We start from the raw sequence: 12,062 nt of genomic DNA on the forward strand, positions 1-12,062 counted from the left end.
CCCTTTCTTTCAGAATGAAGGAGCATTCCAGTCTGATCTGCAGCAATAAAAAATGAACTTCAATAAGATCTCATCAGCTAGCCATTTATTAAAAATTGTTAAATGCCCAAACTCCTGGCTACGAGGACTGCTCTCACACAGCATCTCCGCCTTACCAGGATTCAATTTCAGTTTACTGGCTCTGATCTAGTCCACCACTGTGTCTAGGCACCAGTCTGGAACACCCATGGCTTCTCTTGATTCAGATGTTACAGAGAAACAGAGCAAGGTGACATTTGCACATTGTTGACACCACACTCCAAATCTCCTAATGATTGCTTCCAGAATCTTTCATATGGATGTTAAGCAGCACTAGGGGCAAAATAGTCTCCCAAGGCATTCAAGAACAACGTTTACAGAGTGCAGGCACATAGTCATTCTGTGCTCTTCTCTGGACCAGCCCTGCAGATTTGAGTGGGACCATGGTAAAACACTGCCATGTGCGTTCGTGGGAGTATTGCACAAGTCATAGCTGTCAACTTTTCCCCTTTTTAAAGGGAAATCCTATTCGGAATAAGGGAATTTCCCTTTAAAAAAGGGAAACGTTGACAGCTATGGCACAAGTGTCAAAATGTATAGGAAGCACTCTTGGATTGATAATGTGGCAAGGACAAGAAGAAACATTTTGAAGTTATTAATATAGTGTTGAAAGCACTTTGCACACACTATCTTCATGCATCTTAGATCAAACCTGCAACTCTTATTACCTCCATATTACAGGTTTGGGGAGGGCTGTGAGGTAGCAATTTGACTTTGGTCCCCAATGAGCTGAGATTTGAATCAGCACCGTGTTGCTCATGCTGTTAACTACTCTGCCACACTAGCTCCCAATAATTATTTGGGGCTGTAACCTTTGATCTGGGAGTAGGTCCTATTGTTATCCAACTTAAACCATACTCAGATACACCAAAATCAATAGACTTGAGTTACTTATGCCCATTTATTTCAGGTCAAATCTGAGTATGACTAACATTAGATTTCACCCAGTGCCAACTTCTGAGTAGATCTATATGGTGTTGCACTCTGAGGGACTTAAAACTGGCAAAGATCATTTGGGATTTTTGCTCCTACACACACGACTGTATCACACTCCACTTTAAAAGAAGCCCCAAAGATTAATTGTTTCAGTGAGAGTTCCAGAACATGTCTTGAGATTGCGTTCTCCCAAGGGCAGAGTTTGCTATGGCCCCCAGAAAAGGGTAAGAAATAAGCTACTAGATGGGAATGTAAAGGAATCACCCCGTTATGTATAGCCACAGTGATTTTATGTGCAATTTTGCTTGGAGTATGGCTGGATTTATACACCATGCTCTGGGGAACCTGAAAAATATGCCTAAGAAGTTAATCTTTTAAAAATCTTATTTCTCAGGGAAGTTCTGCTAAGAAAGCCAGCTCTGAGTCTGGCATATATGAGTGAGAAATGAATACATAAAAAAGAAAATGAGTAACGGTGAGGGAAAGATGGTGTAATTGAAGAACAAAGAGGCAAAGGTCACTTATACACTAGCCATTTAATATGGAGCAGACATAATCTCTTCATTCAGTTTTTACAGAGAATTTAGATGACAGCATTTCCAACTCAATGTACTCCAGAATTCTTCATATTGTCCTCCCACCTTTATCAGATCTGATCTGTGATTTTTAAAAATAGCTTGTATTTTTTAAAATAAAAAATAAAGATTACATTATAGCTATATAGCCATAGTAACAATAAAAAACACTACACCAATGGAAAGAAGCTTTCCTACCACTGTATATTATCCTGCATTCTAGTACCATAAAGCACCCCTACTCATTTTGTTAAAATGCAGTTCAGAACGGCATTGAGCCTTCCTGGGGCTACTGTCTCTTTAATTTCCCTCCATTCTTTGTTTTAAAGTGGCTTCTGCTTCTGGCTCTTACATTAGTCAGTTCCTGTTCCTTGTGTGGTTGGTTGGTGATAATTACTAGTTTTGTCTTTGCAATCAAAGCAAATGTTCATTAATTTTATTATCACAAGTACATGGTTAAAGTAATAAAAAATAAAATTTCTAAAAAACAATTACTCCAGCTGAAAAGAAACCCAAAATAAAACTGCCTCCCACAGATAACAGGAACTGATTAGTCAATAACCAAGAAACATTGTGGCCACAGGAGAGAACAGAAAGAAATTTTAGTTTTAAAGGGCACTAGTGTGGAATGTGTCTGGAACTAGAGGCTGAGGAACCACAGCTCATCAAGTTTCACTTGCGTGTTTATGTTTATGTCCGTACTTACCGAGAGGAATGCATGGACTATGTCAGCCTTGATAGAACTCAGCGGTTTGTCCTTAATAACCACAAAGATCTGTTCTTCTTTCTCTAGGTTGATAAAGTTACCAAACCAGGATTTTTTGGCAAGCCTGACCAATCCAGGAGGGAGAGAAAGAAAAGGCGAAAAAACAGAAAGCAAAGAGAAGATTTAGAGAAGAAAAGCACAGGCAATTATAATACACAGCCAACTAGGCCTTAGCTACGCTGTGCGTTAATGGTATAAGTCATTGTGTCGAGAGAGTCATATTTGCTCAGAGACAGAAAGCACCCCAGTGATGCATTTGGCTTTGCTACAACAGTTGGAAACAGAAGACTAGGTACTGTACTGTTCAAGTAAACCTAGAAGGGCAGAGGCACTAATGGATACAACCATGAAACAGCTTTACAAGATACAGCAGGGAGCTGAATAAGGAGGACATTGATAGGTCTCTTTGTGTGTGCCACTGATATGCACACATGCAGTCCATGCACACCCTGCTTTCTGTAAGCACTCTGCACATGAATGGAATGTGTTCTCCGGCACCCTAAAAATCCAGCGTGCACTGTGCTCATTGACAGCCTCCTGGACACTCATTATAATGTCTAGTCCTGAGGTTATTTAATCTATAGTAATATCACACATTTAAGAGAGAAATGTTTTACACTAGTAGCTTTCGAAATCAAGCTGGCTTAAAAAAAATAAAAAGCATCTACATCTGCCTGCCTGCCTAACAGAGGAAAAGAAAACAATCACACTTTGGCAAATCTCTCCCAGTTCCTCTTTTAAAACTGGGTTGGGAAAGCACAACTCTCTGAAATATTAATAAGCAGCTATAGCTGACCACAAGCCAAAGATTAGCATGGGGAACAGTAAAGAGAAAGGGCCACTCATTTAAATAGGCTATTAAGAAGCCTGGGCTTTTGTCTTCCTCAAACACAGCAGAATGACTCTGTAGGCCTCAGAACAATTATGCTGTCTGTTCCTTGCACATTAAAAGCCTTTGCTGATTAGATCTTTATATGTATAGTTATCCAGCCAACTGCCCCAGTCCCCTCAGACTTCAGGTTGCTGCAATACACCTCTGAATAGAAACATATGAAGGATGGAGCAAGTGCTTTTTCTAGCACAGGTACATGGACCACACAGCGGGTACATGCTGCTGCTGGATATGTCCACGGCCCACTAAACACATGCTACCTTTCCATATGCCACAATATATACATTTTAATAACTGGGGTTTATTTCCTTCTCTCATTTAAACAGGGAGAGACAATTCTAGCGAAATCCTCATGGGTGGGTTGCAGAGTTTTTGATGAACTTACTTTACTTCTGTGGTGGATGAGGGGTGTTTTTGATGGTCCTTTCATTCTGCAAAGCTAGCTCACCAATGGCCTGTGCCCCGCAGCCTCCATGCGCCCTGCAGCTTTCTGCAATTCAGTTACAGCTCAGGGAAAGGCATCATGAGGTAACTCCTCCCACAGAGTTTTTCCAAGTTAGGAAGCAGGGCAGCTGAAGAGGCTGCAGTGTGCTGGCAAAATGTTTACAGAAAATAAAAGGAAAAATGCAATCCTACCCTGCAATAAAGCAAGCTTAAAACTCAAGGAAATTCTCAAGTCTCCTGAGAATGAGGTGGAAAAAAGGAAAAGATATTTTGCAAGGAAAGAAAACTTTGGAGAAATTGAAGGAGAGGTTTTGGCACAGCACTCGTCTGCATGATCTAAGCAGTGCTGCTTCCAACAGAGAGAATCAGTGCTATCCGAAAAATTATTAACTCTACACAGGGGGAGAAAAAAGGGTGGGAGCATGCAGCCTCAGTTATTCAAGATTCACGGCACAATTTTCTAAGCATGTTTACTCAGGAGTAAACTCAGGCCACTATGTTCAATGAGCCTTACTCCCTTATAAGTGTACTAAGTAAAAGTTTTTTTAAATGAAATGGTACACTGCTTTCTTTTTAAAGTGCTGCCAACCAAGCAAAACACTGCATTAGAGAGAAGCGAAACTTGCTTCCCCAATAAGGCCTTAAGCATTATGAACATTATTAAATTGACATTAAAAATCTCGAAGACCATTTTGTAAAATTAAAAACTGGGATATTTCAATTGCCTCTGAGCCGTGATAAAGGATGTACTGTATCCATTCTGACACTTCATATAATCACAAGAGTAGGGTCTGTTCTGAAACGAATGTTTTAATTCACAGCCAGTGGTAGGAGATTTAAAAGAAAAACCCAGTTTAAAAGAAGAAGAAGGGATAAAAAGGTGCATACTATTGGTAAAACTGTATCTCATGAATGATCACCAGGAATAAAGGTTATAGGGGCCTGCTTAAGCTTCCAGTGATACCCTGGAGCCTGTAACTGCTTGCAATACAGAGTTCTTCTGATGAGATACAAGACAGAATAGATTCTTGCGAGTTCTCCTGATGTAACTGTGCTGGGTCTGCAGGGCAAAGAGGCATAGATAGTGGCACTGATGTTTTATAATGAAGGAGGGAAATTCAGCAGACCTGGCAGAATATCCATATTGCATAGACTTATCAGGTACTAGTTTAACAAGTAAGGGTTGGGGGCAAGGAAGGAGAGATTTATATACACCAGTGGCTCAATTAGTTTGGTGTATTCCTAGACACTCGTGTGATCAAAGTAATCCCAGAACTATATGGTACATATTCCTATTGACTGTACCAGTGGGTCTGTGGATACTATTGTCTAAGACCACCCCACTCAGAACCTGCAGTCCTACAGCTTACTCACTGTCTGGACATATTGTAGATACATCAGCTGAAGGCTAAAGTAATGATTTTTTAAATAAAGTGAAGCAGTATGCACAGGAATCTGAATTCTGACTGGGTTTAGCACCCTGCTCACTCGGGCTTGAATCCCGAGGGTTCCCTAGATTCATTACTGCAACTCATATTCCATTTTGTGGGGGCTGTTGGGATCTTCCTAGACCAATCTGCACATAGAACAAGAATCAGACAAGACCCACTTCTCAACACCTGCAACGGTTCCCCCAGCACATCTTAGGACCCACAGAAAATCAGTGTACCTGAAGGGAAACCTTAGGCTCCCAGCACAGGAAAATGGGAACCCTGAGAACTGGGGGATCTGGTAGATCCTTACCTTAACTCTGCCATTCTGGGTCCTGCTACGATCTGGGTCAGGGATAATATTCCAAATGTTGTTGGACTACAACCCCAGCAAAATGGGCAGGGATGGTAGGTCCTGTAGTGTGATATCTGAAGGTTCTATATTGGCTACCATGTAATTGCAATTCACATATTATCACCTCAAATCTAGATGAATGTAATGGGAAGAATTCAACGTGGTGCTAGAGAGATTGTTCTGGTGTAAGAATCTCCCCTCTCCTGCCACGCTGTTCTGGTGGTTCTCCTCCCTCCCTTCAATTGGGGCAGGGGGAGGATGGGGGTCAAACTCCGCTGCTCTAGTGGAAGTCCTCTAGTGGAAGCATCTGCTAGCAGGACTGGTTAGTTGAATCTGGCCCAACGTTTTACTTTAAAGGTGGGTTGGAATTTCCAGATTGAAAGCTGGCTGTCATATTCAGCACTAGCAGTGCTCCCAGTTGCTGCACTATTGCTTTAGGGACATAATTCAGGGTGCTAATTTTGATATATAAAGCCTCACCCCAGTAGCCCTTAAAGGCCACCTCCTCCCTTATGCAACTCCCAACGTTGACTGAGAGAATCTGTTTAGCAATACCATCGATGGGTGAGATTCAAACAGTAAGGGAGCACAGGGAGATATTCTCAGTGGCTGCACCACAACTACAGAACTCTCTTCCCTTGGAAACGTTCAGAAGCCCAAAACAGGATGTTGTTGGGAAGCACTGTTCTACGGCCTTTGACCCTTTTTCTTTTGGAAGGTAGGGTGTCATTACTGACTTAGCAGATGTTTTGGGGGTTTTGATAATGAAAATAACCCTAAAGGAAGGAGAGTGAAACATAAAAAAGAAATAAAGGGGAGAAAACACACCAGGGGCAACCTTGGGATTCAGAGGAAAAGCTTGCACAACATATCTGAAGGGTAGGAAGTCCATAGGGGGGAAACGACCTTGAAAAACACTGAAGAATCAACTTGACATCTATCTTAAGAAAGGTTTTCCACCCCAAGAGATTGGTAGAAAGCAACAAGGTGTACTGGAGAAAGTATGCAATTTTACATCATGTTGTAGACAAACAATGACAGTCATTCTCTATATCTAAAATAAACCCATGGATTTAAACAGAATTGTCTCTCTGTTGACCAGTGCTGCAATTCTATTTCCACTTTACTAGGAGTAAGCCACACTGAACTCAACAAGACTTATTCCCGAGTAGACATGTATAGGATTGCATTGTAAAACATGCTTATACACCATCTCAATTGGTATTAGAGGCTCTAGCTTCTACAGAGGATTTCTGAAGCCCCTATGGGCTAAATTCTAAGTCAAAATACTAGTGGACACATACATACAGCCCAGTTCAAACAAGTCCCATGATTCAGGACTTTGCTGAATTGAGGCCCTGCTGCAAATCAGCATAACTCCATCATCTGGCACACATGGTGCAATGCTTTTTTAAAATGTCAGATTTATAGAAGGTGATAGCAAACAGAAATACCAAGAGAATAAAAGTTAGGCAACCACCAATTCCATTATGTTTCTAATGGCTTGTGGCTCAAAGGCAGCTCTATCCATGAATTGCTTCCTGTGCCTGCAGTCCTGTACACTAGGGAAGGCTAACCTTTTTTATCCCCAAGGGCTGCGTTCACCCTTGGCCAACGCTGCAAGGGCTGCATGTTGTATACTAGCAGTGAGTATGGCCACCCCATATTCTCACTCACCAACACAGGTAGGCAAAATGCCCTCCTCAGCTGGCCCATGCAGATCAGCTGAGAAGGTTGATTATTATCCCTCCCTGTTCATATGACCCATCTGATGACTGGAGTGGGAAGATTTGCTTACCCAACAGGGTGCTGAGTCTACTTTAACTTTCACCCTTTTTTGAAATCAGTGGGGCCCTGGAGGGGCAGAAAAAATGTGCTGGGAGCCCTCCATAGCTGTTAGCCACCCCTAATGTATGCATTTAAAATGTTTCAGTCCAACTGATCTCAATAGGAACTAAGCAGCCTAACTAAAGGATTGCAACTTGAGTTTCTCTATCCAGCCAGACATGCAGTAAGTGGAGAATATATCTCTGCAGAAATGGCATATCTGTACCAACATTATTAGCATGAGAAGTCACTGCAAGATACCAATGAGAAAGATCACAGGGTTTTGCCTAAAATGTGTTTGAAACCTATCCAATGTATCATTTTTTATGGTAGTTTCCAGACCCAAGCCCCGGGTCTGTGCTGCCACAGTAGAATAAGGTCCCTGTCACCCGCAAATAAAAAAGCAATATATATATTTGTAAAGTTGACCAAGGTGTTTTAAAGACCTTTTGTTTACATATTTTTCTTATATCTTAAGTTCCTTTGCATTAACAGATAAGTCCTCAGGATAAAGACTGAACTAGCAAGTGATGCTAGGATCCCACTCTAGTTATCCTTTTATATCTAATTGTTCTAGAATGTGTATCGTTAGAGACATGTGAACTAGTACAGTATGGCAAATGCTTCTCCAGTTTCTTTGAAGTTTTCTTCCCTGTGAAAGAGGCTTCCATTTTTTTGTCTCATTCTCAGGGCACTAGAAAAATAATTTCTTTTGAATTTTGGTGGGTATTGAGATTTTGAGCTAACTTTATTATTGCAAGGTAGCGGAGGTTGGTATGTGTAAACCTTTCTGCAGCACTCCGCAGTCTCCCCAGCTGCCTGTGCTTCCTAATCTGAAAAGGGCTCATGGGAGGAGTTATCTCATAATGTCTTCTCCTGAGCTTTAACTGAAGCATGGACACCCGGGAAGGCTGCTGGAGTGCAGACACCACTGGTGAGATGATTTGTGGAATGACACCAAAAATATCCCTTGGCCACTGCAAAAGTAAGGTGAGTACAGTGAAAACACAGCACCCAAACAATAATAATTTCACAAATATGTTCCGTCTCCTCTGATAATTTTCACATGTAATTTATTTTCTCAATAATTGATGGGAAGGATAAAGCTGATTAGCGATATCTGGTCATTCAATCCACGTGGCGACAGTTGTGCAGAGTGGGAGAGGACTGCTGTGCAGAACTGGCACTTCCCCTGTCATTGTGTCCTCAACAGCCCATTCCCTGTTGTCCATGCGGTGGGAATAATGCCTGCAGAGGGGATGCTCATAGGCTCCCCGCCCCCAATTTTTGGTTCTAGCTCATGGAGGGGGCATAGGTGCAACGAGCAAATTTTAAACATGCTCACCAACATGCAGGCAGACAGCAGGAGGGAGGTCCTGACTGAGTTGTGATGGTAGGGCCAGGGCCAGTAGGTATGGCTCTGCTCCCCTGCTCCACAGCATTATAATTGCCCAAACAAGGCAACTGGAAGCTGATTTTTAAAAACACACACGTGAAAATGTTTTGGATGGAGGTGCCTGTTTAATGTTTGTAAAGTTTAAAATATTATGCACAATTTGGATTATTATCAATTTTTTCTTCTTAAATACATGTACTGCTATACAGAATGTTAAAAAGCAGATGGAGTCATGCTGCTTTACACCAGAAGGGGATATGGGCTTATCCATTTAATTTCTATGAGCTTATCTAGGCTTTCCCACAAATAAAATGATACACATTACCTAGACATGTCAAGGTATAATATCCAGTCCTCAGAACTGTTAAACGAATTAGATTCATTAAAAGATGCAGCAACAGAGTAAGGAAGCACATTTCAATCATGGGGCCAGTAAGGGCTCTTTTGCAACGGAGACATCTTGCTCTCAGAGCAAAAACAATACAGAACTTTAGAGTGGCCACAGAGCATAAAGGCACTGACGATTGAAATAAAAATGCAGTTCATTATTTTTTACAACTTTTATTATGTTTACTGCAGGGTGCCATCCAATTGAACTCATTAATTCAGCAATTATATTGGAAAGGGGGGAAAGGCCTTAGGCTTTGAGTTGCATCCAAACTGCCTACTAAGAATGCCTTTACTTCTACCCGGCAGTTCTTAAAGAGAGAGCTCAGAGAAAGGCAGCACATTCACAAAGGATCTCACACAAAAAGAAGGGGAGAGAGAAGGGAGAGAGAATATGGTGGAAAAGAAAGAATAGGATCCCATTAAGTCCCTCCCACCACTCTTTACTGCCCTGACTGCTGTTGCATCAGGGTTGCACTACTCAGTTTTCACACTTCAAAATGGCAAGGGCCATATCACCATCTCCAGTTAAGAGATCTTCTCGGTTCAAAATTTAATCTAGAGCTCATGATTATTTCACTCTGTGCCTTAACCAATATAAGATCATTCCAGCAGCCAAGAAAGCAGCAATCTGGAACGTAGCAGAAAATGCTGTGCAAATTATGGAGGATTATTTTGCACTTAGAGTGCCTAGAAGGGAATCTCTGGAGAAATGTTCACAGGCAAAGTACCCCAAAAAGGCATTTAGTCATATGTAATTCTTCAATGACATTTTTGTTAAAATTACTTTGGGTCTAATGCAATTGAGAAAACACATTATTTCTGAATGGCTACTGTATTTCGTGTGTAGCCCTTTCTGAACTGTTATAGAAACTACCATCCCTACACCAGCTTTCACCTCCTACTGTATGAGTTACTTCCTACTAGGCTTCAAAGAAAGTCAGAAAGGTCAGCAGTTCACTGTGACTTTGAACAATATATGAAGTCGAGACACTGCTTAAGTTTTCAAGGCTGTTTGCTCTATTGATCCCAAAGAGAAACACAGGGTCCTGTGTAAGTAAGATTGCTTGAAAAAGCTGTTCACTAAAGCCTATGGAAAGGAGTGTGTTAAATACATGAAGAATTGGATGTTGGTTTTCCTTTTTAAGACTTTTCCTATGAAGTGAGGGTGGAGAGGAATGCACTGAAGGACTGAAAAAAAAATGCACTGGATTTTGTTTTCTCAAAAATCCTTATCAGACAAACAAAGCAATCCATTTGTTTTCTTGAGCTCCTGCAGTTTCCTAAATCAGGAGTAGCTAACCATTATCAGGCTGTGGGCTGCACTGACCAATGGTCAACACCCGGGGGACAACGTGTCCAAGTGTAAAAATGGCCAATTGATTTTTTATAGAGTCAAATTCTGGGGAATCTTTGGGTGAGGTCACAAAGGTCTTTTGCCATGAGAGAATCAGAGTGGAAAGAGCAGTCAGCAACTTTAAAAGAATTAATGAGACTTTTCTCTTTTTGAGTGGGGTGGGGTGGGGGGTGGGTGGGTGGGAATCAGAAGCCACAACAATATTCAGCTTCATAACATAACAGCAGGAGATTCACAAGAACAGTAATTAAAAACAAAAACAAAAAACACTTTATTTTTTTTTTAATAACAAATTTTGGGTGTCCAAAAACCCCTCGAGGAGTTGTATGAGTCCTATGTGCTAGCTACCCTTGTCCTAAATTTATCCCTTAACCTAGCACTACCCTTGAGGGTTTATATTAACTGCCCTGACAACTTGTTTGTGACCTGCTGCAACCAGAGTGGTATGAATTCATTTGTTAGGAGTGCTAGATAAAGAACATTCTGTCCCACTCTGATCTATTGTCAAGTACACAGGAAACAAATTGGTGCTGATACTAATAGTACTGTAGTGAGCTACTTACTCTGGGGAAGATTCTGGAGTTAAATTCGACATCTCTTCTGGCGTCGGTACTATATATACATACACAGACAGAGACAAAGCATAAGAGGAGGAGAAAAAGGAAATGCTGATTCCCAATTCAAAGTCAATAAATGCGGAATCAAAGTTCACCCAGAATATATTTCAAGCACTTCATTGTTTTAATATCAAATAATTGACCCACACTGCTCCTATATCCACATGTACCTAACTTGAACACTTATATACTGAGATTTCATAGTTTGGCTTGGGCTCTTAAACTGTATCTATTCAACTTAGAATTGATGGCTGTTGTGAAAGTAATTTGCAGCATAACTGTATCTGCCAAGATGTCTGGGGCTGATTTTTACTAGTAGCATTGAAATAGTTCTATAACCCACAAAAAACTAAAAACTGGTATGCTGCACACTTAGCCCTACAACGCCCTGATTATGTGCAAAGTCCGTAGATGGAATATTGTTACCCTTTCCCCTTGAAACAGAGAATAAGAAATCTGCCATATACTACAGCAGACATTTCAGCAAAGATACAAATGAGCTGGAATGCTGAGCTGCGGAAATTTCCTATTTGCATATTTTAACCAATCTTGAATTAGGAAAGAAAAGAGATTTCCAGTAATAGACAGGAATGTATTTGCTCATAAACACATAAAGCAGTAATTTTGCTTTATGTAACCTTTATTAACATGAGTCCTCATGGAGTTCCTCTCCATCCAAAAAAACAACAACAACAACGCTGGGGCACTGGCACATCAGTGAAGACAACACCTTGCTCAGAACTCAGCTATTCAAAAAGCCACACTTTGGCTAGGCAAACCATGGTTTAGTGACATGTGTAAACCAGGCCAGTGTGTGCCTCAAGTCAGAAACAACTGAAAATCAGCAGGCTAGAAGCATAGTGCAAGTATCAAAGTCATGAGCAGAAGGCACAGGATGGAGAGATTGGATAGTATAACAACACTTGTAATCTTAGTATAAAAACTGGTACTTTTGCCTTGTTCAGGTAGTCCAGGGATGTCCATCTTCCAAGAGACTGCGAT

General features: G+C 41.1%; 1 protein-coding gene across 15 annotated transcripts in view; it reads right to left on the minus strand.

Moving 5' to 3' along the window:
- BRSK2 (BR serine/threonine kinase 2) overlaps nt 1–12,062 on the minus strand; it is a 409,910-nt gene that overhangs the window by 26,271 nt on the left and 371,577 nt on the right. For all 15 annotated transcript variants that reach the window (XM_081205131.1, XM_081205133.1, XM_081205126.1 and 12 more), the window contains 2 exons: nt 11,007–11,055; nt 2,296–2,419 (listed from right to left, as the gene is read on the minus strand). In XM_081205131.1, coding sequence (XP_081061257.1) covers nt 2,296–2,419; nt 11,007–11,055 — 173 coding nt within the window. The remainder of the gene's footprint in view (nt 1–2,295; nt 2,420–11,006; nt 11,056–12,062) is intronic.

The sequence above is a fragment of the Podarcis bocagei genome (assembly GCF_964188305.1).
Source record: "Podarcis bocagei genome assembly, chromosome: 1".
Taxonomy (NCBI): domain Eukaryota; kingdom Metazoa; phylum Chordata; class Lepidosauria; order Squamata; family Lacertidae; genus Podarcis; species Podarcis bocagei.